Source organism: Pongo abelii, chromosome 14, assembly GCF_028885655.2.
Source record: "Pongo abelii isolate AG06213 chromosome 14, NHGRI_mPonAbe1-v2.0_pri, whole genome shotgun sequence".
In the NCBI taxonomy this organism is placed as follows: domain Eukaryota; kingdom Metazoa; phylum Chordata; class Mammalia; order Primates; family Hominidae; genus Pongo; species Pongo abelii.
In genome coordinates, this window is record NC_071999.2 from 25,332,713 (window position 1) to 25,359,559 (window position 26,847).

The 26,847-nt window shown below is 37.6% G+C and overlaps 1 protein-coding gene across 7 annotated transcripts in view; it reads right to left on the reverse strand.

The window, feature by feature from the left end:
* Window positions 1-1,846: 1,846 nt before the first annotated feature.
* SACS (sacsin molecular chaperone) overlaps window positions 1,847-26,847 on the reverse strand; it is a 104,151-nt gene continuing 79,150 nt past the window's right edge. For 4 of the 7 annotated variants that reach the window (XM_054529380.2, XM_054529382.2, XM_054529381.2 and 1 more), the window contains 3 exons: window positions 26,741-26,832; window positions 19,864-19,890; window positions 1,847-14,708 (listed from right to left, as the gene is read on the reverse strand). In XM_054529380.2, the coding sequence (XP_054385355.2) occupies window positions 3,154-14,708; window positions 19,864-19,890; window positions 26,741-26,832 (11,674 nt within the window). In that variant the 3' untranslated portion in view covers window positions 1,847-3,153. Of the gene's footprint in view, window positions 14,709-19,863; window positions 19,891-21,419; window positions 21,501-26,740; window positions 26,833-26,847 lie in introns of those variants that run through there. The other 3 variants (XM_054529384.2, XM_063714855.1, XM_024230900.3) reach the window with 2 other exon arrangements.

Here is a 26,847-nt window from a genome sequence, read left to right on the forward strand (position 1 = left end):
ATAAAAAATAATAATAAAGATAGCTGGTTTGCAGCAAAATGGACTTCCTAATAACTTCACAGCTGAATAAAACACAAACCACTCTGGTCACAGGCAGAACTAAAGGCTCCCAACTTCTATAACTGCTACATGAGGAGGATGGACAGATGCCTTCTCTGAAAGCAGCCAAATTCACATTAAAAGAGTCAAGCCATGTGTGTTGGGTTCCGCCCGCCAACCCCCACTAGGTCATCCAAAAACTTAAGTCTGTGCTCCTATGGGAAACAGGGAATGAGGGTAGAAGCTCTTCTGAAAGAGCAGAATTTTGTGCACAATGGTTTTCAGATTGTGTCTGCTTATGCAGCTTTGTGTCCCCTTCTTTGATTTGAAACATCGCCTCTTACTTGGCTTTAGCAGTCTTCTTCACATAGTAAATTCCACTTCAAATGTGCTTCTATATGCTATTTTCTACCAGCACTATAAATGTCATCCTTAAGATCTACAAAACATTTAAACTACCAAAAATGTCAACTGGCACTAATGAAACAAGTAAATCCTACTCATCCCAAAATCAGACCTGTGAACAACTCAGACCTGTGAACAACTCCTCTTCATTCTGTTAAATACTATTTTAAGATTTTTCCCAAATCATTTTTGGGCTCTCGGCACTCCCTGCTCCGTTAACGAATTGTATGGTGCAAGTTTTTCACTTGTTTCCTCACGGAGACTATGAACAATTGAGCCATCCTTATGGGGACACCCCGTCCCTGTCCCTGGAGCCTCTGCAGCAAAGACCCTGTTCACGAGTGCAGATGCTGCTCCATCCCTTTCCTAGACTGCAATGCTACTCAGGAGCAGCTGATCCACACAACAGTAGACACCTTCCTTTGTCTTTTTAAAAGAAGCAAACTATGGAAAAGGGTGGGGGAAGCGTAAAATAACAAAATAGTTCAGGTCCAAAATTCCTTATCCTCAATTTCAGTATCTAAAAAGCTTCAAAAAGTGAAAATTTTCAAATAAGTCTGCTGTAAACTATTGGTGGCAAAAGCTGATTCAAATTACATAAGGCTATTTATCAGGTCTGTGTATTCAATTTATTGTGAACCCTCATAGACTTCACTGCAGAAATACTAATGCGTTTGATTACAGGTACAGCCTGTCCCTGGTGGGAGCACTTCATTAAAAAGTTATATATAATTGTATTAACTTTCTAAAATCAAGTTATGAGGGGTTTTTTTTTGCCTGGAAAAAACACAAAACTCCAACTAGATCAACTATCAAGGCCAAATGAGGTTTTCTGTGTAAATTTTAATATTCAAAAGCAATAAAATCTAAATGCTGAATTGCAGCTTCGAAGTAGCAAGTACTTCAAACAAAGCTGAAGACACAGAATTCAGGTAGCTCCAGAACAGAGGCACTCTTAGCCCTCATCTGCCTAACTCTGAAGACTTGTGCCTCAACTATAAAGATGAAGAACTCATATCTGTCAGTAATAAAGTGTGAATTAGTCCCAGACATGCAGCTGTCCCTGAGGCAATGGAAATATCAATTCAGCTCTACCTAGAGGAAAAAAATATTTAACGTATCTGTTTCCAAACACATATATACCATATACATCAGCTAATCTGATTCCCTAAAAAGGTGACATAAACTCAACTAAATCAATGAGCACCTAAACCTAGTATATAACAAGCACTTTATATTCTATTAATCCTAAAAATCTATAATTCCAGCATGAAAATATACAGGAAAATATTTTCCTAATATTTCCAATAAACACACACATACACACACATCAAAACTTAATATTAAGATGTTAAGTTTGATTTCCAATGAACTATTTCTCAGGAAACACCCATTATGATGATTTCATATGTACATTTTGCTTTATTAAAAGTATGGCACTTTATATAACAGCAGAAATAATTACATGATTTCACATCCAGAAGCAATAAAATGTGGAGGTGCAAACATTCCTTATTACCAATAAAAGTAAAAAAAGTTTCAACATGTTCTGTAAGCCCTTAATTGCATAAAATATATTTAGCATCATTTACAGCCAGTACACTTATATAAACTAATTATCATTACCTTTCTTTTACATTCTGCAAAAGAAATATGTTAAAGTAAAGAAGCATGGCGAGACAAACATGAATTAAATGTCAGTTCTGATCATTCATGGGGAAATATAAGCTGATAATTATAAACTACTAGATAACACAATGATTTTAACAATTTTTAATGTTTTTAAAGTTAAAAAAAACTCCACTACGTGCCATATTGAAAGAAAAGGTTTTTTTTTTTGAACTGCAGCACCTTTAGACAACAAAAGATTGCATCCTGTTCAACCACACTATATAAATTATAACATTTGTGGAAAATATGTACACACAAACATAAAGCAAGTGTTCTAACAGTTAATAAATGTTGTCTTGGCAAGCAGTTTCCAGAAACAATACTAACATCTGGTAATAAGAACTGCCACCATTTTGAGTTTTCCATTGCTATCTTCATGAAACAGGAAGCCTGTAAACATAAGATGTTAAAAAAATTTAAATAAAGATGCAAAGTGCACTCAGTGCACTCTAAAAAGTACTACCTTCACACTCTTAGTCAAGTAATAGGATTAAAATACTGTACCATTTCTTAAATGCACTGAGTACAACATAAAATTACAACAAATTCATAATCAGAGCCAGCTGATAAGAAAATAATGCATCCAAGAGGATCCACTTAAAAAAATGACAATCTACAAAGACTTAATTCCCCTTACGTTTAAACCAATGATATGTCCAGTGTTTCATTAGCTCCTTCAAAAATACCATGTTAAAAACATAAAATTAACTTCATCCTAACCAGAGACATACATAGACTCTTATCTAACAAACTGCTAAGCTTTGGTTATATAAAGTGCAGTTCAATAATGTACCATCCCAATCATTCAAATCCATCCAGCTATTTTGCAGCTCACCACCATCTTCAAAACAGTTTTCTTTTAGATTCAGTTAAGGTTTTCCGTTGGTATTCATGTTCATAACAACTCCAGAATTCTCCAAGAACAATCTGCAATGTGCTTAACAATTCCTAGCTAACTGGCAATGAAGCTTAATGAAGTACAGCAATTTATTCGTGCTACAACACATTCAAGATCTACCTTTTTTTTGTTAAATACCTTCACACTTTTTGTTGTATAAAATTTTCAAGTTTTATTATGATACAGGCAGTACATTCCATCACCCTCATAGCAACCTCAGAAGTGAACCTGTCATTTGGGATCTGAGGAAAGGGAAGCAAATCAGGGTATCTTGTTTTTAAACTGTCTACACCATAAGCTTCCAATGTGTGAACATCATTTGTCAGTCCTTCAAGTTGCTGACTATATTCCTCTATTTTCTGAGCAAGTGCAGTTGGTTTTACATCTTTATCAGACTTTCCCCTCACAGCATAGTCAGCTGCAATCAAAGCTAACTTGGTAGAAAGGTAACATTTAAAGCACACCCACTCATTGGCATTTTTATGAAGGTCATTCCTGGCAGCTGAGAAGTTTGCTCTGGCTTGTCTTAGCCATCTGCGTGCTTCCACTGGATTGCCAACTGACTTGAAAGTGGGAGGAACAAAGAACCTTTGAGAGTAAGTCTGTCCAGCTGAAGGGGGGCATTTTTCTTTGTTCTGTTGCTGTCTTTCAGATTTATGGCTCGTTGCTTCTTGATTCCATGAAGTATAGAATCTCTGAAATGAGTACTTGTCTGACTGAAATCGGGATGCTGAGCTTGAAAACGTTCGTCTGGAGGCCCTGTCTGCATTTTGATCTAGAAAAGCCTGTTTTTCTAATCTGTTGATTTCATTCTGCAAATGTTTAAAAACTTCATTGGCAATGTCATGGTTCTCTGGATTTTTGTCAGGATGCCATTTCAAATACAACCGCCTAATAATCTTTTTTCGTTCAGATTCTGGAAGCTTCCATGCTTGCTCCACCACAGATGTCACTTCTTTTAAGATTTCTGGTAAAGAATTAACCTTAAGCTTTTTGGGGGACTGATGTTTGGAAGAAGTCTTGTGGCTCTCTTTACCAGAGAAAAGAGGAGGAATGCTTCTCAGGCCAGGGGCAAGGAACTCAGTGGGGCTGGTTGGCGTAGAAGGAGCACTGTCCCTGCTTTGAGAGCTTTCCTCAGGTCTTGAAAACTTATACAGATCAAGAGAGCTAACTATTTTATATTCACTATAACCAATATCTATCTGATATATCTTTCCTAGAAAACTAGAATTGTCAGCATCTTCTCTTTCAACTTCTTGTACAATAATTGCATATGTGTATGTTGGCTGGTATGATCCATAGATATCACCACCTTCAGCATCAACAAGGTACCCAACATATTCTCCTGGGTAAAAAACATTCATTGGGTCCATAAGCAGAGTGTAATGAATTTCAGCAGGAATTGGTGTGCCAGGCATTGGAAGTTCCAGTTTTGATGGCTCCGAAGAGTCATATTTCACTCCTAAACTGTCAAGTTTCTCACCAATCCTGTAAATATCATTGCATCCTAGCATAGCAATTAAATATGAAGTGTCAGAAATCAAATTGTCAGTTGCTGATTTAAGAGTCATTGCCAATGCTAACAGGAAATTAATGTCTTTACTGTCTGAATGTTGAATGTAGAGCAAGATGACTGCATTACCAAATCGCTTCAAAAAAGCAAAAGTTTCACTTCTGCTATGGGGAATAGGATTAAAACCTTTAACTCTTAATGTTGTTTGAAGCTTTTCAAAACAGGATACTTTCAGTCCTTCTCTTAGGGCTTTGCAAAGTCTTATGGCTTTTTCTTCATTGGCCAGAAAAGCATTATCATTTTCATGCTTCATAATTCTAATCAGTCCTGTAATGAACTGTTCAGAAGACAAGAGTAACTGCAATCTTCCTTGAAGAGAACACAACGCTCCAAACTGACAAACTTTGGGAGTCTCTTCATCTAACTGTTCTTCAAGTATACTGCTCAATAATCGAGGTCTAAGTTTTTGAGGAAAGAGCATTATCAACTTAGTGTGAAATCCATGGTCTTTCCCTAAGTAGCACTGGCTGAGATCAACCAACATTTGCACACCAATATTCCCCTGGATTCTACTTTTATAATGTGGCGCATCATCAAACACTAAGATGCTTGACTTTACCAATCTACCATCCTGGCTTGGGAGGTAAAGCGCAAGATCTCGTACATTCTCGAGATCACTCCTCACCTTGACTGAATCATTCTGTAGACTCCTGAACAGACCAGAAACTACTCTCTTAACTGTACGCATTTCATTAGGATCTAATTGTTTGCCCTCAGAATTTTTAAATATGCGGCTCAACACCTCAGCGTATTGCTTAGTTGAAATAATATCTTCAGTACCTAAGTGTTTGAACAACTGGTGAAATGTGCCAAGTTCTAAAGGTAGCTTGTACAAATAAGGTTTAAAATCAGATTCATATTCTAGGTTTATGACTACCTCCTCAGGCTTCAGAAGTTTCCAACCATCTTCTACCATCACAAAAGCAACCCCTCGCAACTGAAAACGAAATTCCCTTTTTTCTGCACTGAGGAATTCATATATGCTCCTTAAGACTTTTGCTCTAGTTTTTACCATTTCTTCATCCAGAGTCGTTATGTTGCATATGTTTCTGCAGTTATTGATTACCTTATCAAGAGGAGGATCCAGGTTAACATTAAGCATATTTAAAACTTGTTCAAGCTGTTCTTGTGGACCAAGGTCACTACCTTCTTGTTCTTTAATGCTTAAGGGTGTAGCTTTCTCTGGAAGAATAGGGCAGGATGTCCATAACAGCTGGAGTACATCACATTGCTTGAATTTTGGATTTACCTGTGCTCCATTGAACTTTATAAGAGGAAGTGTTCCATTTACCTCTTGATATTGAGGATGAAATCTAATGAATTCTGCGGGGGCCCGCTCAGGACATAAGAATGGTATTAAAGATAGTTCTTTCAGAAAATTTCCAGATAACAAATCCATTCGTTCTTGGAATATATGATGCAGAAGGATATCAACTGTATTTTGCAATGTTTCTTTGGACCAGTTTTCTGTATTAGCCCTCACACTGATTTCCTTAGCAAATTGTAACAACTGCTGCTGAGAAAGTATGTATTTTAGTCCAATATTTCTTAAGAATTCCACCCAGGATGTCATAAATGTAACATGATTTTTGGGTTTTATAAGTTGTTCCAATTTCTTAAAGAAATCATTAGGAATAAACAACTTTTCAGGAAGCATAACTTCAAAAACTCTCACAGTTCTATCATAGAAATGCTTTGCTTGCTTTAGTCTACTGTTAGCATCATGGATTATCAATAAACTTTCCAGTTTTTCAAAAAGTTGTTCCTTAATCTCTGATAATTCCTCAGCACTTGATAATCTATTCTTAAGGTAGATCAAGTGCTCTAGTTTTGCATCATAAGAGAGATTTTCTATTTTTGGTAAGAGGTGTTTCAAATATACCTCAAGATCATCTACAGGTACACAACCAATCACCTCATATAGTTCTTTTAAGTGTATTTTTTCTTCAAGAAATGCAGATGATGATGATTGTGTCCATTTTTCCACTTCAGCTGAAGGGATACTTTTTGTAAGTACATAGCATGTTCCAAATTTTGCAATGCTCACATAGCGGCCACTGATGGATTTATAGCACGGAAGTGACTTTAAAATTTTTATATCATCTTGGGACATCAAATGATTCAAATTGCAGTTGAAATACATCAAAAGTGCCTCAAAATCATTTTCTACTAATTTTTCTGTTCTAAATGTTGAAGTTTGGACCATATAATGTAGAGCCTTCAAGATGCTTGTGGGGCTCTCTATATTTGCTGTGTGACATGACAACAGAGGAACAAATGCACTGTCTTTGGAACAGATTTTGTTCAAAGCAAGCTGAATACAGCCAGCTTTCATTAGAGCATGAAAAACTTTATCACTCTGGGCATTTGGAAAAACTGCAATGTGCATAAGGCTGAGAGGAAGCAGAACATCTCCTTCAGGAACCACAAGCTGGTTGGCTGAAACAGTAAACTTTGTTCCTGGAAGCAATGCCCAGTCTTTTAGAGTATCAACAACAATGTCAAATGTTGGTTTTGTTTCTTCCTGATCTTCTTTCACACTTACAGATTCGCTGATAAAATGCCATGCATTCTTAAGCCAAGACTCACTTGCAAAATTGTCTTTCCACTTTGTGCAACTTTTGGTCTTATATTCTCGAGGCAACACAGAGGATAACAAATCAGCAAAGCTGGAAATGTCAAACACTTTTGCAACTTTACAGTTCAATAAAATATTACTATATTTCAAATATAATGTATTCATAAACAAGTCTTTGCGGGATGGAATCAATTCATGGTATGTTGTTAGAAACTTGGGTCGTTTTGCATCAAAAGTTTGCAAAACACTGTCCAGTGTAATGAGAAGGGGCAATCCCTCAACTTCAATCTCATTTTCTTCTGCATCTTTAAAACAATAATCAACTAAAAGTTTTAAACTATGAAAAAGTTTTAGATTAGTCTGCTGCAGACGACAAGGCAGCTTCCCAATATGGCAATTAGTGTCAGGAGAGGAAAATGTCATTAAAAAAGATCTGATATCAGCAGGGGTCACATAACTAACAGGAATATCTGCATCTATAAGACAGTGGTAAAGATTAGCAGTTTCATCACAGTTATAAACCAAGTTGAAACCAATTTCTAAAAGAAGATGTTTCAGCCTATAGACATTCTCTGCTACTGTTTTGCGGGTGGTGATATTATAATCTGCATTTTTAAGGTGTTGTAATTCATCCTGTAGTAAATTGTCAAAAAATGGTCTAGTTTTATTTGAAGTAGACATATTGATCCAAGTAATTATAACTGCAGAGTGCAAGTCAGAGCCATCAATATTTGGAGCCCGCACAACAGGTAAAAGACGTTTCATGTCTTCGTGAATGCAATTGTAAAGTGCTTTCACTAGACAATATAAATCTGGCTGTAGATCAAGACGGTTAACTGGGAAAAATGATAAAAACTTCTTTAAAGTGTCCTTTACAACATGAATAGGGGTGTTCTGTAACACTGATAATGTTGGATCAGAACCAGGGAAATACCGTTTTTTTAACTGTATTAGCAATTCAACATATGCAGGAGCTATTAATGCTGTCATTAAACTGTTATTCCAGTCACTTCGAACACCAACTCCATTATCATCACGCCACAGGTTCCTTCTGGCTGAATCCAGTGCAAAGTGGCCATTCACATGAAATGGCAGCCCAGTCTCCAAAGAGAGAGGCAAAAAACAGAAGGCCCTATGGGGTTTTTTATAGTTGTGAGTAATGCAGGCAGCTACTCCACCACGTGGGAAAAGAGTAATATCTTGGTTCTTGTGAGCTGATATGACACTCTTAGATACTTTCTCCATACTTGAAAAGCCTGATCTATTACAAATTAGCCACGTAGTAAGATTTCCTTCAGAGTCCTCAGTATCCATAGTATAGGTTATTTGTTGAACTGGTATGTCTTTGAGCTGCCTCTTTTTAGTAACACTATCAATTACAGATGCATGAAATTGTTTCCTTTTCAATCTGTCTCCATCTGTGATTTTGCCCTTTACTGAATACAGCACATTTAGAGCTCCAGTACTTTTATCTATTTCACAAATAGAAATTTTTTCCATGTGATTAAGAAACATTAGAAGTTCTGCCCCATCTGAGCGCAGTTTGTCCAAAAGATTCTGGACCATTCTGTCTGATGCTGGAACGGACGAAATTTCTGAAACTTTTGCCATTTCTGCATTACGAAGAGGAAATCTGAACATTGTGCAATTATCCAGTTTAAAATGGGTTCCCAGATAAAGATCCAGAACATCTGAGAACTGTGTCCTAAAATCTGCATCCAAATCTCTAAACATGCGTCCGGGACTAATGGATGTGGCCCCTGGTGCATATCTGGCATGAGGATCAAAAATACACAGGATGTCATTGCCAGAAATAAAAGATGGGCAGTCTGTGATATGATACACAGAATTGAATCCTATTCCATATTGTCCAGTTTTATAAGGATTTCCTTCTTTCGTGCCTTTTCCAAGATTCTGAATTCCTCTAACGTCATCTTCTGTAAATGGCTGGTTGTTGTACACACAAAGTGCTGGCCCTTGCAATGGGGCCCACTTATCATCAAATATTCTATCAACTGGATGCTGTCTAGGATCAAACACAAAACAGATTTCTGTCGCCTTTGCATCATCAGCATTTTGAAGAAGCTCTTTCAACATTTCCTTTTCAGAAGGATATGCATTAAGGATGCTCTTAATTCTGCTGGTCAATTTTTCTTTCTGCCCAAATTCTGTGCCAAGTGTTGTAAAACAGACATTGGATGCATATCTTTCTAAGGCTTTGTGTCGCTTTGGGACTGCTCCTAGTTTTACTGCTACTTCCCTGGGTATGTCAGCATGACAATATTTTACAGTGGTATCCTTTACTTTTATCCAAGGGCAATCATTGTAGCATAATGATTTAGCAGGGAGAAGCATAAGATTAGCATCCGGCAATAATATCTTGCCATAATTTTTCTCACAAAATTCTTGTTTCTTTTCTCTAATGAGACTCCATATTCCTTCACTGATTATTCGTCGGCAAAGCTGAAAATTCTCTTCTGTTATTTGCTTTGTTCCTCTTTCTTGATCAATAGATTCCAAAACAAGAGCAAAATCTTCAACAGTGAATGATTGCCTCACACCCACACTTTCAAAAAGTTCGCGGAAATTATTTTTATATTTATTAGGCAACTGATACAGGTATGGTGCCGCCTCAAAATTTAAATGAAAAGAAACCTTTTCTGAGTCAACATATGCATTCTCAACTAGAATGAAGCTAAAGGGTTTTAATTTATCAATAATTGATATCTTAGTGATTTCATTTTGCATCAAGGCTTCATGAAGGTATTTGTAGCAAGCATTGGTGATATTCTCCTGGTACAGTGTAATTCCATCATGAACTGATTTTGCTACTTCTTTCAATTGGTTTATAACCAGATCAACTGTTGGCTTCTTGAGTAATCCCAAAAACTCTTTAACAGCCAATGACACTGAACCACAACCTCTAAAGGAATGGGAATTTTCATTTAGAATTGGTTGCAAAAGACAAACTATATCTTGATATTCAGCTGTATAAAGGTCAGTTGCTGCAAACATGGTTTCAGGCTTAAAACTGTTACCTTTCCAGTCCAAAGAAAAACCTGCTGGTTTTGTCAGAAATGGAAGGAAGGGGATTGTTTGATATTTTGTAGCAAAATCCTTTGCTCTAGGATCCCTTATTTTTAGTTTCTCATCAATAAGACTCAATAAGATACTACTTCTTAGGCATGCAGCAACATGATCACTTTTATTAATTTCAGTTACTGACACTGCACGTTCTAGCATGTCATCCCATAAAATATCATCTTTTGCCATACCTAACTGAACTAGTTTAATCAAAATAATAGGATTGAGATAATCCTGAGTAGAACCATAAGGGAATCTTCCATCTTTAATATCAAATAACTTTGCAACTCGTCCTTCAGGGTGGATCAATCTTGATGGCAAAACCAAAGGATGCCCCTCTAAGGAACAAGGAATACATGGAGTAACACGAAGAATTCCCGAGAACTCATCAACTTTTTCATTTAGAACAAAAATCATTAAAGGATCTCTAAGTTCTGCTTCAATTTCTTGAATATTTGGAAAAAACACTTCAGAAAAAAACTGTTTCTCTGAAAATGTGTTTTCAAGTAGTATCTGTTTGCAGCCAGCTTCTTCAAATCCTAATTTTACTGAAGAAGGAAGTTCAACAGCACAAAGGTTTTTGGACCCAGTCTTCTTGAGGTATTTCAAAAATATCTTGAAGGCTGCTGAACCAACATCTCTTCTTTTAAGTATAGAGTCATCTAGAAATCTTACATTCTTCATGGAAACCCAAGTAGATCCATCAGAGAAGACTTTGGTCAATTCTTTCCCTTTTCCATGAGCTATATCTTCATAAAATCCTTGGCAAATTACAGAAAAATCATCATGAACTAAATCAGGATCGGGCCATACTGCATAGTAAGTATAATCCATTAGCTCCCCACTAGTGGCCAGGTCCCGTAAGACACTCAGTGCCTGTAAGTAAGCTTTCACAATAACATGTCTCATGAACGTGGTGTTCCATCGTCCTTTTGTATCTGTTTTCCAGATTTCTTTCCTATTTGATGTAACAGCAAAGCACCCATTGATATGAACTGGCAAGCCTGTTTTTATTCGTAAAGGTAAATAGCAAAACACCTCTCCAATGTGTGGTTTCACAGTCCACTTCTGGTCCTGGATTTCTGACAGCTGAACTCCTACTGCCCCACAGGGAACCAGTCCTAGTCTTCTTCCACTCTCACTCAGGGAAAACTTCAGAGCCTCTCCTGTGTCCATGCAAGTACACAGAAGCCACGTGGTACACTCTACTGTTTTTTGTGACAACTCATCTGATGGCTTTTTTGATTGGCCAGACTTAGCCATTTCAAAGAGAGCAGCTGGGTCATCATCTGGACCTCTAAAAAGTGGCGACTGTAAATCAGCAATCCTTCTGAACACATGGTGAAATTCTTCCACTGTGATCTGAAGAATGCAAGATGACTTTGGTTCATCACTGGGAAGCTTTTTATTACTGCTGCTGCAAGTCTTCATGAGCTTAGCAGCCTCTTTTAAAACACTTAAGACAGGTGTGTTCAATGCTTTGGAAGAGCAGGATTTTTTTTTAATTATTACTGTATCTTGTGCTAAGCTGGGGTTGGTTTCCTCAATTTTCAAGTACTTCAAATACATTGACTTCACACTCTGAGTGAAAATGATAAGCCTGTGTCCACAGAGACTAAATTCATCCACAAGAGAATAAATATCTGCTGTATTGTAGCAGGTACTACTAACTTCGCTCACTTTTGCTTCCTGTTGAGTTCTAAAGGACAGTCGGAAAAGAGTTCCATTATAGCTGTAAGGTGCTTCTACAGTCAAAGGTAACTGACAGCCAAATACATCTATAAATGGTTTGAACTGATTAGGAAATTTTCTAAGTCTTTTCTGTTGTTTACTCCAATTAATTTTGATCCCAGGATTGGATTTGTCTTTAATGTGTTTACTGATATGATTTATGTTTGGATCGAACATTATCATGAATTCCCGACTCATAATGATGGGAATGTCAGTGATATGGTACACAGAATTAAATCCAAGACCAAATTTTCCAACTTTGTCAACTTCTCCCCTTTTTAAAGATTCTCCTAACCTAGTTATGTTCACAAAATCTGAATCTGAGAATTGAGAATTGTTGAATGACCACAAAGCAGGTCCATGACAAGCTGCCATCCCTGGGTCTAGGAGATTCTCTCTTATGTCCATATTTCTTCTCATATCAATCAAGAAACTGCATTCTGTTGCATTTGCATCATCAGCGTTTTGAAGTAGTTCTTTAAAAATATCTGATACTGAAGGGTATTCTTCCAGAATATTTTTAATTCTTACAGTAAGTGGCTCTCTTTGTCCTGACTGCTCAAATCCCATGTTTTCAGGATTTATCAGTCTTGTACTAAGGCATGGAACTTTTAGCCATTCTGCAGTTTTCATGGGTATGTCCTCATGCACCAAAATGATTGGTTCCACAGAATCTTCAAGCAAGTCATTAAGGTCATCAACTTTAATGTCACAATAACAGCATTCATGAATTGGCTTCATGATAAGTTTAGAAGGATTTTTGCTATGATGTATAGGAACTGGTGTGTTGGGGCTTGCTGGAATCTGATTGCTATACAGCCATCTGATAATATTCAACATAAGATGAAGATTTTGTTTGCTTTCTTGTTCACTGAGATCTTGGTCACTTTTGAGATATATCTTCTGAATAACCATGGAAATATGATCTGATGTCAACTCCTCTATTGAACCACAGACTTTAAATAGTTGGTGGAATTTTGCCATGGTTTTAGGTACATTATGCAAATAAGGCTGAAGGTCAAGATCATGGATTGGTTTAATCACAGCCTGGGCAAGTGGACAAAACTTTTTGCCAGTCCAAACCCATGGAAATTTTAAGGCTTTAAAAGAATCTTTCCCTTCATTTAGATGATCATGCATGAATCCGTAAATTTCAAGCAAAATATGCTGGAATTGATAGTAGTCTTCATCACTAAAGGTTTTTGAAGTATACCAATCAACAACAATTTTAAAGTGTTTTAAGACAGCACTAATGCTAGGTTTTGTGAAGATCCCTAATGCTTTTTCCAGGTTTACATGGATACTTTCAACAAGAGGAAGTGAGGAGCCAATGAGAATTGCATGGCCTACATCACACATATCTGGTGGTGCACAGAGATTACAGACATCTCCTTTCCAGACCAAAGAGCCTGGATAATTTGGAGGCCTTTCCTTGCAGGCTGGAACCCATTTTATTTTCTTCAATGTCATCTTTCCTTCAGATGATTGCAACAGTGTGTGATTCTTATTTAAAACCAGTAAGAGGGTTTTGGCTTTCTTCAGAAGAACATCTTGATCTGGACAAGCACTGACCTGTAAGGCTTCAATTTTTTTCGCCACTTGCACAACATCCTTTTCTTTGAGACTGGCTTCGTTTTTTAAACCAATCTGTCTTAAGGAGTGAAGAATATCTGGTGAGGTAAAAACTGAGGGTGGGAAATAGGTTCCTTCTTCATTACAAAAGAGATCCTTTAGTACTTCTATATCAGGATCAAAGAGTTCGCCAGCTGATACCATCTGTTCCTGTGATATCTGGATGAATTTTAATGGTGTTAACCACTCAAGCACATTTGGATTCTCATTTTTAAGAGAAGATAGATTCTCAAGGACCCATAACATAAGCTGTGTTACCTCTTCATGTGAATAAAATGCATTTTCAATATCTTTCAAAACAAGCTTTAAGCAGCTAGTGGTCTTTAACTGTTCTATTTTCAACATGTTTGCCAGACGAATAGTAGCTTCATCACTACTGTCTATTACTGAAATAGAAAGTCGCAGATCTGCTGGGAGTTTGGCAGTATGGTGTAAGACTTTACAACCTTTCAATTTTGTATAAGAGGAAATTCCCTGATCAGAAGAATGGTTAATGCGCTTGAATATTGCCAATTCTTGAATAATTCTTTTCTCTTTCTCACTGCTATCAGTTAAACTAGCCAAGAACTTCCTCAGGGCATCTTTGTGTGTTGGAAGTAGCGAAGTTATTTGATTACACAATTTCTGCAATGGCATCTTCTCCATTATCTGCAAAACAGCACTTGGTAATGGTGAATGAATATATTTTTTAATAAGCGGATGTTGTATAGATGCATCTAATTTTTTAAGGACAAACCCTCCAAGTTTTTGTACAACGTCTGCTAAAAATTCTGGAAGCTGTGCTTCAGATTCATCGTCTAAAATGACTAATGATGGAATCCTGAGTCTAATGAGTTCCACACATGTCTGACCTTCCTCTAGTATAGTTCTGGGGATAAGTGGCATCTCATCAAATAAAGTCAAATCCTCTGAAAAATGTATATAAAGATTTTTCCAAACCATCTTAAGCCATGAAACAGATGGGTGATTTCTGTTTTCATCAAATGGATACCATTGAACAATCAATTCTCTGCCAGGCCAGAATGTATTCATTACTTCCTTGACAAGACGTGCAAATCGTTCTGGATTTAGAAACTGCAGCTGAGTACATGGTCTTCCTGTAAATCATACACAGAAATGTCATAAATACATGTAATTCTACTACAATAGCTTTCTATTCTCACAAATACGACAGTACTGGAAAGTTCTTTTTTTTTTTTTTTTTTTTTTGACGGAGTCTTGCTCTGTCACCCAGGCTGGAGTGCAGTAGCACAATCTCCGCTCACTGCAAGCTCTGCCTCCCGGGTTCACGCCATTCTCCTGCCTCAGTCTCCCGAGTAGCTGGGACTACAAGGGCCCGCCACCACACCCAGTTAATTTTTTTGTATTTTTAGTAGAGACGGGGTTTCACCGTGTTAGCCAGGATGTCTCCTGACCTCGTGACCCACCCACCTTGAACTCCCAAAGTGCTGGGATTACAGGCATGAGCCACCACGCCCAGCCAGTACTGGAAAGTTTTCTAAGAGTTGGAAGTACATGTAAAAATTCAGCAAAACTGGGCTAAAATAATTTTTAAATAATAATAGTGATAGAAAATCTATATATAAATCCATATTTACAATAACCTGTGACAAAAATAATTCTGCCTGGAAAATGCTTATTTTAAATAAATATACAAAATGCATTTAAATATGTTTTTTAAAGTATCCTATAACGTTCTGCAAATGAAATCAACATGGAAAACAATGTTTAGCGCTTATATGCCCACAAATAAAAACACCAAGGAAAAATACAGATAAAATGCATACAAGAATCTTTTTATTTAAAGGTAAACATTGATACGCAACCCCAATAAAGGCTGAGTATCCCTTATCTGAATGCTTGTGACCAGAAGTGTTTTGGATTTCGGACTCTTTTGGACTTTGGAATATTTACATCGTACTTACCAGTTGAGCATTCCAAATCCAAAAATCTGAAATCCAAAATGCTCCAATGAGCATTTCTTTTGAGTGTCATGTAGATACTTGTTTCAGACTTTGGAACATTTGGGGTTTCATATTTTTGGGTTAGGGACACCCAACCTGTATGAAGGATGTTTTGTGTTAACTTCAAGTTTCCAGGAGCCACACAGCTGCATGACCTACAGAGAAGGTCATTAAGTCAGCGCACAGAGGCTGGAGTCTCAGTTGCAGCTGACCAGCGTTTTCTGAAGCTGAGGCAGCAATGAGACTTACATGGTTTCCTTTCAACAACTAAACAGATGTCCAATTTAAGTGCCATTTCATATTTCTGGGACTTGAATTCTCTCATTTGGAAAAATAATGGGGATGAGATTCTAGATCTAAAGACTGCTCTATATTTATGCCCAAATACAGAGCATATTTACAACTTTTTCAAAGTACCCTTTATCTAGCTACTTATTATTAAAGTGTGCTCTTCAGAGCCCTGTGATTTTTGCAGAAATACTTTGGAGGCAACAAAGGGAGCACGTGGGGCAGTGCTGTGAAGGCAGCAGAGCAGCTCCGCTTTTGGATGTCTGATAAACTAGAACACTAAGAAGATATTTGCTTGGGTTGAAGGGGGCAGTTTTTACTGATTTTAACCACTGGCCTAGAAATTAACATTTTCTTTCTAAGTGAATTTAGTATTTCAGAGTATAACATTTACAATATCAGTAGGAACAAAATGAAAAAAAAAACACCATACATCTATAGGTATATTTTTCCCAGAGAAATAAAAAACATCTCAAATTCGATCTTGTATAGACACTAACATTCAATATTCTCCCTATGTATATATGACTTCTAGACTCTTGAAAGAGTGGCAAGGCACAGTGGCTCACATCTGTAATCCCACCACTTTGGGGCACCAAATCAGGTGGATCACGAGGTCACGAGTTCAAGACCAGCCTGGCCAAGATGGTGAAACCCCATCTCTACTAAAAATACAAAAATTAGCTGGGCGTGGTGGCGGGCACCTTTAGTCCCAGCTACTCAGGAGGCTGAGGCAGAGAACTGCTTGAACCCGGGAGGTGGAGGTTGCAGTGAGCCGAGATTGCACCACTGCACTCCAGCCTGGGCGACAGAGCAAGGCTCCATCTCAAAAAAATAAAATAAAATAAAAAGAGCAAGTTTGGAAAATATTATAAGAAGAATCCCGCCTCAGGCTCTGGAAACTTTTGCATATTGTTACTTTTTTATCCAAGAAAGCATACCCTTATTTCAGAGGCTTACGTATAAAAAAGATGACTTTATCTTCTACCAAGAAATTGCCTTTCATGTAACAATTAGACATTTAAAAATTACTGCCATAGAAATTTAAGCAAGGGCACACTTTTGCAACTTTAGGAAGGTGTCAATACCCAAATTCAGAATACTTTTCAGTTTCTACATTGTGTGATTTATGATAATTCAAGCAGCAATATTTAAGAAATTACAAAATCTTGTCAGCAGCTTGACTAGTATAGCCTGTTTGATCTGTAAGTCTTATTAAAATACAATTTTACAACATTGTTCTTTAAAAATGCTCACCGAATCAGATTTAACTATAATGGAATATCCAAATCATAAGGCAAGGATATAATACTAGAGATACAAAAAAAGAGTTAGAAATTAAAATTCAAAACACTCAGAAAACAAAAAATTAAATATGCACCACTTTGTGCTCTATGTTAATAATTGCCACGACATGCATTCCATAGATAATCTTACCCAATATCCTTGCATGAAATTTGGCAATTTATAAAACATATACCTACCTTCAGGAAAATTATCTCATTTGTATAAATGAGATAAATCTCAATGTATAAATTAAATGCCAACAAAACACACACACACACACTACATATAGCATGCAACTAACACATCGGTCATGCTCAACTGAAAAAAACATGAAAGAAAATAAAGGAGAGAGAAAATGTAATAAGACACCAGTATACGTACGTTAAGCCAGTTCAATCTGAAGTCCTGAATTCTATCCATTGTATTTAAGCATTCAGCTTTTTAGTTATAAATGTTAACACAGAAATAAGTCTCCATGTCCTGGGTTAGAAAGCCATAGAAATTGTAAAGCACCTCTAATAGGATCAGCAAAATAATTTTTGTAGCAGTTTAATAAATGAAATGGTTTTTGTAGCCTTAAAAATTATCAGCCCTGTCTACAGAGGTTAGCTACAGTACTGAAATTATTCCAAGAGGCACAAATGTTTAAACAATTACCAAATTTAACTTAGAAGGAACTCTTCCAAGAGTAACTTTTGCTTCACTATTATCAGTTCAATCCCTCATTTGTTCAAAATAATAACATCAACATAATGAATCAGTACTCAAAGACTGCACTGTTTTTTATTGTTTACATTTATGTTCAGTGCTAACCTTGAGAATGAATTCCAGCACAGATGGAAATATTATATATAGTCTACTTAAAAATTTACTTAACCAAGAAATCTCAGTCCTGAATGCTTTAATTAACTGAGAGTTTACTACATTCAACCAGACTCCTCCAGTCTCCAGCTGGCTACAATAACAATCCATCCAAAGCTGTAAGCACAGTGACAGTTTTTTATACTTTTCTCTTGTACAGAAAGTGGCACTGGCAGCTTGCATAGCGGATGAGTTCTAACAATGCCCTACTGAGCACAGAGATGCAAATCTCTTTGTAAATGTACAGTCAAGGTTCAATTAAATGGTGTACTGTAGATCAGTCGATCTTCAAAGAAATGAAGAGAGAATAGAAAAAAAGAAATGAAATAACCAAACTAAAAAAGAAAGGAAAGAACGGGCAGCCTTCCTGCCAGGTCAGACTCCCTCCACCTCCAGCCTAGCAGTGGCACTGCAGGCCCCAGGGCCCAGCATAAAAGTCCAGCAAGCCAGGGTGGTTCAACATTAGCCCCAGTGACCACATTTCTTCCTAAAAAATCACCACTGACACTCTGACTTCTTAGCTTTCGTCTTAGAGAATCGCTGATGTAACCAGACAGTACCAGGGCAGGTGTTAATTATGCAGTCTACTTATATCAAGATTTTGTTTTCCTCTTTGATTTGATGCCACCTTAAAACATGTACGATACATTGACAAAGCTTTAAGAAAAATATAGTAGTAAGAACTGTGAATGATAAACCACTTTTAATATAAACTAGAAACCCAAAAATTTTATATGAATTATCACTATAATAATGACTTGGTTTCTAAACTAATTTTAGTGTATCACCTGCTTCAAATAATAACATTTATCATAAAAATGATTTCTGTAAGGCAAATCTTATATCCTGTAAGTTTCCAAATGGAACATGAACTTGGGGAAAGTAAGACCACTAGTTGAGTCAAAAATTTTTTATTTATTAAAAAAAAAAGGCAGTCAGTAAAATGACACGAGGCAGTCAGTAAAATGACACACGAGGCACTGTAAGAACAATCGGCTGACTGTCCCCAATGAGAGCTAGGCTGGCCACCTTCCCTTCCTCTGCACACCCAGGACAGGGGTGTCCCTGCCGTCACCAACAGCAGCACACTGAGCCAGACTCCAAAACAGAAAGGCTGTGGTCACCTAACTTCACAGTCACAGATCCCAGAATCTACTTCCCTCTCTGCTCTTCTTTTTGTTTGTTTTTGTTTTTTGTGTTTTGAGACAGAGTCCTGCTGCTCTGTCACCCAGACTGGAGCGCAGTGGCGTGGTCTCAGTTCACTGCAACCTCTGCTGCCCTGGTTCAAGCAATTTTCTGCCTCAGCCTCCCAAGTAGCTGGGATTAAAGGCACCTGCCACCACGCCTGGCTAATTTTTTGTATTTTTAGTAGAGACGAGGTTTTACCATCTTGGCCAAGCTGGTCTTGAACTCCTGACCTCGTGACCCACCTGCCTCTGCCTCCCAAAATGCTGGGATTATAGGCGTGAGCCACCGAGCCTGGCCCCCTCTATGCTTTTTAATCGGAATATTTGTGTGCATCGTATAACAGAGGTGCATTCACTGTCACACTTCCCATTAAATACCACAGCTTAAAATACAGATTCCCACACCATTCTTTGATTAGAGACTAAATGTTCTATGACGTGAATGTTTCCAAGTCATTTGAATATGGTTTTACTGTGGTATTTGTAATAACAAAAATCTGTATTAGTATGGTTTCCTCTCTCCTTTAATATTATAGTTATTACCACCAGAAAAAAAATTGTTGACATAATTTCTAGCTACTTAGGTAAATGCAAAAACAGAATTCAAAGAGCCAAATGAACAAAAACATCAGGCTTCAAATGAACACAACATTCAGTTATCCTACCTGAATATCCCCAGAGAAGTTGTTGTGCTAGAATACAATTAAATCCATTCTTAGAAGAGGTCAGAATTGTCACAGTTTTCACATGATGGCTACAGAAATTATTCTGTATCTTAAGATACTGCTGTCTGTAGAATCTTTACAGATCCTTATGTAACAGAAAAGCCAGAAACAAAACTCCAAACATAGCAGAATACACGTCTAAGATTTAAAGCTATATTTCAGTGCAAACTAAATCAAAGTACGTAAGAGTCAGGAGTGCTGGTTCAGAAAGAAAGCAAAGAAATAATTATGGACTTCATATGCACAAATTACGTTATATCTGCATAACGTCATTTGGTAAGCTACCAGTGAGCTTTTTGCACAGGCTATCATGTTCAGAGATTCTAGATTAAAAAACCTGATTTTTTAAATTTTTAATTTTTAAAAAGTTTTGGAGTACCTATACAAAGTATACAATTAATTCCAACTTTATAATAAAGAAAAAGAGATTTTATCATCTATTTCCACTGCTTGTCCATGGTAACCAACAATAATTACAAACTTCTAAGAATTGTTCCATGAACATCTATCCCTCCTCTGCTTGAATGAAGCAAGAAACTTTTAATCAACTGGACTGCTACAGCTCTGTGAGATTTCTGTGTATTTGGGTCCCTTAGGCTAACTAAACTAGTAGCTAAGATAGAGAGCAAAGGTGTAACCAAAGAAACTCAACTCTTCTCATCTTAACATCACTCTAATCACTTTAGCAACAGGCACCTTGTTAGTTAGGCAATACTGATTGAGTGCTAGAGATACAGAAATGGACAACTAGACATGGTCCCAGACCTGGCCCTACAGTCTAATGGAGAAGGCAAGTATCAGACAAATTATTACAAATACTTAAATAGGTACCAGTGTGTGAGTGCCATGGAGAACAGAGCATGGAAGCACACATGGGTTGCATGAAAGATGAGCAGAGGTAGTGAGATGGAGGAGTTGGCAAGGAAGCCACATGTATCACACCTGAGGGAGGGACAGAACATGCTGTCCTCCAAACAGGAGAAAGCATGGAACTAAGGGAAGAAGATGAAAAATAGCAAACATCAATAGAACCTTCCATGTACCAGGCATCTTGATAACACCCAGAAAATGGAGCCAGCTAATGAAGTGCGTCATAGGAAAGGTTACGGATTTTGGTCTCATCTAATAAATAAGTATGAAAATTTTAAAAATTATAAATAAGACCCTGTCACCAAGCATCTGTACCACTAAACTGTTCTTGTTCTTTTTTCTTCATCCAAAATCCATTTACCTGCTCTTCTAACTATTCTCCAATTTCTGATATCCATTCATTTACTTAAGCAACTTAATAGAGAAATAATTCAGACCTGGAAATTAAAAAAACAAAAATCGTAGCTTCAACTCTGCAACTCAAGCAAGTCATTTAAATCCCTCAATTTCTTTGAGCTTCAATGTCTCCATCTCTCAAATGGAGATACAGGCTCTGTTATCTCATAGTTGTGAAGAATAAACAAGATTACAGAAGACACTGATTTGAAGAGGAACTATTAACTCACAGACACTAAGAACGAGATTTGCCTTTTGGCCTCTGCGCCCCATCTCCTCCATGCGGTCTCCACCCAGCCCAGCAGTTGAAGCGTCAACTTGTCCAGTCAAACTTGGCAAGCAGGCTCTCGGCCAGACCTTGGAAATATAAAAATAAAGATTGCCCCTGCTCTCAAGGATGTTGCAGTGTAGCACAGTAAAAACATGATTCTAATAAAGCAAAGAGGATCACATGGACTATGTACTGGGTTCCAAGAGCAAAAGAGAGGCATTCACCTCAGACTGCAGGGCAGGGGTGAGGCACAGGGCAAGATGTCAAAGAAAGCTTCCTGGAGGTGACACATGAGCTCAGTACTGAATGATGAATAAACATTAGCTGGGCAAAGTAGAGGATGGAAAGAAAGTATTCTAAGCAAAAGGAACACCATGTACAAAAGGGCAGCTATGAGAAAACTTTCATGCGGGGAAAAAAGTACTGAGCACTTACATTGAAGTAGGCACTGTGCTACATGGTGGTAACAAATCTGACAGGTCTCTCTGCTCTCATGAAATTTAGGGAGGATTCAAGTTCATCAACCTCCAAGTGCTCGTATAATTAGAACAGAAGAGAGCGCTTGCATGCACCAAGGCCAGTGAGACAGCACTCCACAATCATGGAAGTTTACAATCATGGAAAGTCCCCTAGTTCATGCTGGCAGGGCTACATTTCTCCTGATAGATACAATGTCCACAGAAAAACCTGCAGCAGGAGGGTGACATGATCAGATGAAGCCCAAGCGCTGTAGACAGGGACATCAACTGCAAGAGTCCGGTAACAACATTACGAGAAATTAGAGGACCTGCAATAGGCAGTGGAGTAAGACCAAGGGACTGGCACAGAAAATTTAGTCAACAGATCCTGGAGACTGTGGGGAACAAAGAAGAAAATTTAAGGATTCATTCTTGAGCAATCTTGTGGACAGTAGTGTTATTATCAGTGGGATCACTCAAAATGAGAAACAAATTTGGGGAGAGGATGAAGACTAAAGTTTTGCAATACTGATTTCGAAATACTTATGGGATTCCAAGTGCAAAATGCTAACAATAGCTACCATTTGTCAGTATTATATTAAGTGCTGGATATTGTGTTAAACTATATGTATTATGTATTCATCATTCGATCTTCAGCATAATGCCTGCTGTGAGTAAAATATTACAATAAAGCTTTCAATAACCTGATCTGCTGCAATAACACAAACTTGGATACAACTCAACTGGCAAGTTGTGGTTGCTCCCAACTTCCACTCAATCCTTATTTCATTATCCTTGCAGTGAAGCAATCCTGAATTTTATGTAATCAAATCCTGGGGACCTTGAGATATACCCTTAGAAGGATAGTACTGTATTACCATGTTACTGATGAGGAAACAGGGGCTCAGAGAGTGTAGAAAATTTGTTCAAAGTCACACAATAGAGGAGTGAAGTTTAAGCCCAGATTTGTGTAACTACAAAATCCAGGTTTTTAATCTCTGCTACACTACCTCTCTGAAGACTAGGGTGGTGACTGAAGATATGGTGGTCACTAACACTTTCATGGGAGTGGATGAATGTCTTCAAAGAAAGGAACAAAGTAAAAGAGCTGAGGAAGGAGCCCCCACACTAACCCATATTTAGGGAGTAAAGTGAGGAACAGAGGTTCACAAATAATTCTGAGAAGCAGGCAAAATCAGTGAATGCCAAGAAGGAATGGTATCATCATAGGTGAGGGCTTCAAAGAGGAATACCAAGCTTCTGGGAGATCAGGTAAAAGAAACAGAAAAGTCCACTGAGCTGAGTAACAGAAAAATCATTAACTAGTGAGTCAGCCAGACTATTTTAGTAGAATGACAGTGGAAGCAAAAGTCTGTTTGGAGTGATAATAAATAATGAGGAAGTACAGACAATAAGACAACTCTTTCCGGAAGCTGGACTATGATAGAATACAAGAAAGAAAATCAAGATCAAGGTCTGTTTTGTTTTTCCTGAAATGGAATATAGTGAAACATGTTTAACTGCTAATGAAAGGGGCAGTAGAAATAAACACTAAAAATACAAGCAGTAGCTCAATATCTAGCTAAGGATTTTAAATGTAATACAAGGAAAAGGTACAATTATTAAATAATGTGACAAATTTTGTTTGAGCTACAGAATTAGAGGAAAAGTTTCCATTGCAGAAAAAACATATGATGTTTCCATTTTATGCAGCAGTACTTCCAAGATTGGCCAATCAGTGTTTATTGATCACACATAAACAGAAGTCCATAGTGCTCTGTGTCAGCAAAGCAATGGAGTAATCATTATGTAGAGCAAAAAATATCAAATGTTGTTACATGTCTGTGATGTTCCCTACCATATATGAAGGGGGCTCCATAAACATAATACTCCGCCTTTCTTCTCCTGTACTCACTAATTCCCCCAGTAGGCCCCATACCACCAGAAAGCAAGATGACTTATGTGATTGGTAAGTTGAGAAAAAGCATCTGCACATGCTCCGCAGGACTCACAGGGACAGATGTTTAGTAGGGGCAGGACCTCTGGAAGGAAGTCTGTGGCTTTCCAGGGCTACCTGTGACTAGACTGGTGAGCTAATCCATTTCATTCCGGGAGTCAATAGAAATCCAATGCCTGCCACAGCTATAATCTCCAATATCACAATAATTAGTGACAGAGGTGGCTTCTGACATCCATCTGCTCAATTCCTCTGCTATGTCTTCACTATGTCTTCACTGACTCAGAACTCAGGAAAGGAAAGCAAGGTGTCCCTTACTGGTTCCCCCTAAGTCCCTATACCATCATGCTCTCAAAACATTAAAACCATTAATGGCAATAAAGTTATATCAAAAACTAATTTTTGTCTGGAACACACAGACAAAAATAAATGGGAAGATACCCATATGACTGGTTTAAAAAAGTTTAAAGGCTAGTGATATAGTTTGGCTGTGTCCCCACCCAAATCTCATCTTGACTTGTAACTCCCATAATCCCATATGTTGTGGGAAGGACCCGGTGGGAGATAACTGAATCATGGGGGTGGTGTTCTCGTGGTAGTGAATACTGTTCTCGTGGTAGTGACTAAGTCTCAACATCTGATGGTTTTATAAGGGAAAACCCCTTTCTCTTGGCTTTCCTTCTCTTTTTGCCTGCCGCCAAGTAAGATGTGCCTTTAGCCTTCTGCCATGATTCTAAGGTCTCCCCAGCCATGTGGAACTGTGAGTCCATTAAACTTCTTTTTATTTATAAATTATCCAGTCTCAAGTATGTTTTTATCAGCAGCATGAAAACAGACTAATACAGCTAGTTATCAGGGTTATTAAATAATCATGAAAATAGGAGTCTAACTCTTAAATCTAGATAAAGAAAAGTGACCATCAAGACAATTTCTAGGAGTGCCAACCCACACATGATGTGTGATGAATAAAAACACTAGATGAACATCTAGTGTAACAATGCCAAGAAAACTAACCAAAACCAGAGACAAAACACAGTGTTTCATTATGACACCAAAATAACAAACTTGAATCCGTAGTAGAGAAAGTGAAGACATATAAAAGTGGGAAAATGCAACTTTGTAAGATGTCAAGTTTTCTACATTAATTTATACATTTAACTCATCCCTAAAAATATAACAGGTTTGCCCCATCCACCCAGGGCTAGAGAAGCAAGTTGTAGCCACATTCTGTGCCACAAGATATTTGGAAAATGCTGAGCAAAAGCAGAATGCTCTGCTGACCTTCTACCCTTCTCACCTGATTTGGCCCTGAATAACTTTTGGCCGATTTCCAAATCCACATCCACCTCAGAAAGGATCTGCCACCAACAAAAATATTTTCTTTAAAAGTAATAAACCACACATTAAAATACTATAACAATCAGAAAGAACTGTTAACAGCTCCATGCAACAATCTGGATGAATCTCACCAGCATCACAGCAAATAAAAGCCAGACGCAGAATATATGCCACATGGCTCCTTCTATACAAAGTGTGATTAACTAGCAAAGTGAATCTATGCTGTTGAAGCCAGCGTCATGGCTACCCTGGAGTGGTCAGACTGAAAAAGGCAAGAGAGGGGCTTTTGAGGCTGGTAATCTTCTGTGTAATCTTCTGGTAATCTTCTGTGTTCTGATCTAGGTTTACATGGCTATGTTCAGACGGTAAAATTTCACTAAGCCTACATTTATGGTATGTGCACTGTTCTATATGTATCTTATATTTCAACACAAAATTTTAACAAAAATGTAACACAGCATTAAAAAAAAAAGGAGTTCCAAAACGTTAGAGCAAAGATTGGCAGGGTTATAGGAATCCAGGCTTAGACTTTCAAAAAGGCTGTTTTGAAGATGACAATTAGAATTAAATGAGTAACTTAGATGTTTGAAAAGTCAATCTCACAGCTACCAACTCACAGATACAAATCCCTGATGGGAAACAATATTTGCCTACTCATTTTTATTCTCACTTTAACTCCAACCTAACTTGCCTCCCCCATTCCAACTCATTTCACTTATATTTTAATGAATAAAGGTGTACGACGATTAGCAACTTTCCCTAAGCCATCATCTTGGACAAGAAAAAAGTACATTCCATAAAAGACACATCACAAAGTATGCTTGACAATGTGAACAGCAGGACAAACCCAGAACTTTTCAGGACAACATCTCACTTAGAAAAAGCTCAGGTAACAGTTTCACAAGGAAAAGGATGCTTGCAGAAGTTGAAAGATAGTATTAAAATTAGAACCATGTTGACTGTTTTCCCAAAATTACTGTCTTTTCCTCAAAGGACACCTCTCAGACACCCATCACTTTAAGACCCCCACAAGACCCTTTTCCTGCCCCTGTTACAGAGTTAACTGGATTTGTCCACACTTCCCAGAAGCTGATCAAGCCTAATGCAAACCCAGCATCATAACTACATAAAACCATGGAGGGGCAGTGGTGTCAGAAACAGAGCAAGGACAGGGCAAGGGGAAGACTGTCATTACCAAACGAGCTACAAGTTATGATGGGAGCTCAAATGAAAAAAGAAATGGGAAAGCACTGGAAAAACTGTAAAGCACCATGCAGATATAAGATGTTGACTACACCATCACACCATGACAGGAGAGATTTTTACACTTATCACCTTTGGATTCTTATTAGACAGCATCTCTTAGATGCCATTCTGGCAACTGAAACATCTTAAAACACAAAAAGTTTATTAGCTTGAGCCATAAGAAATTGTTGATTTATAGGTCTAAAATGAATAACAGAAAACTTTTTAAAAACTTATATTTTTATAAAGAAGTTTATTTAAAAGAATACTAAACTATAATACCTCGGGTTTGGGCAGCTTCCTTTAAAGCAGCCACAAGGTGAGGTTTCAAGTTATCCAAAATAAATCTTCCTTCAAGACTTGGGAAAAGGGACCTGAAAAGGGAAAGG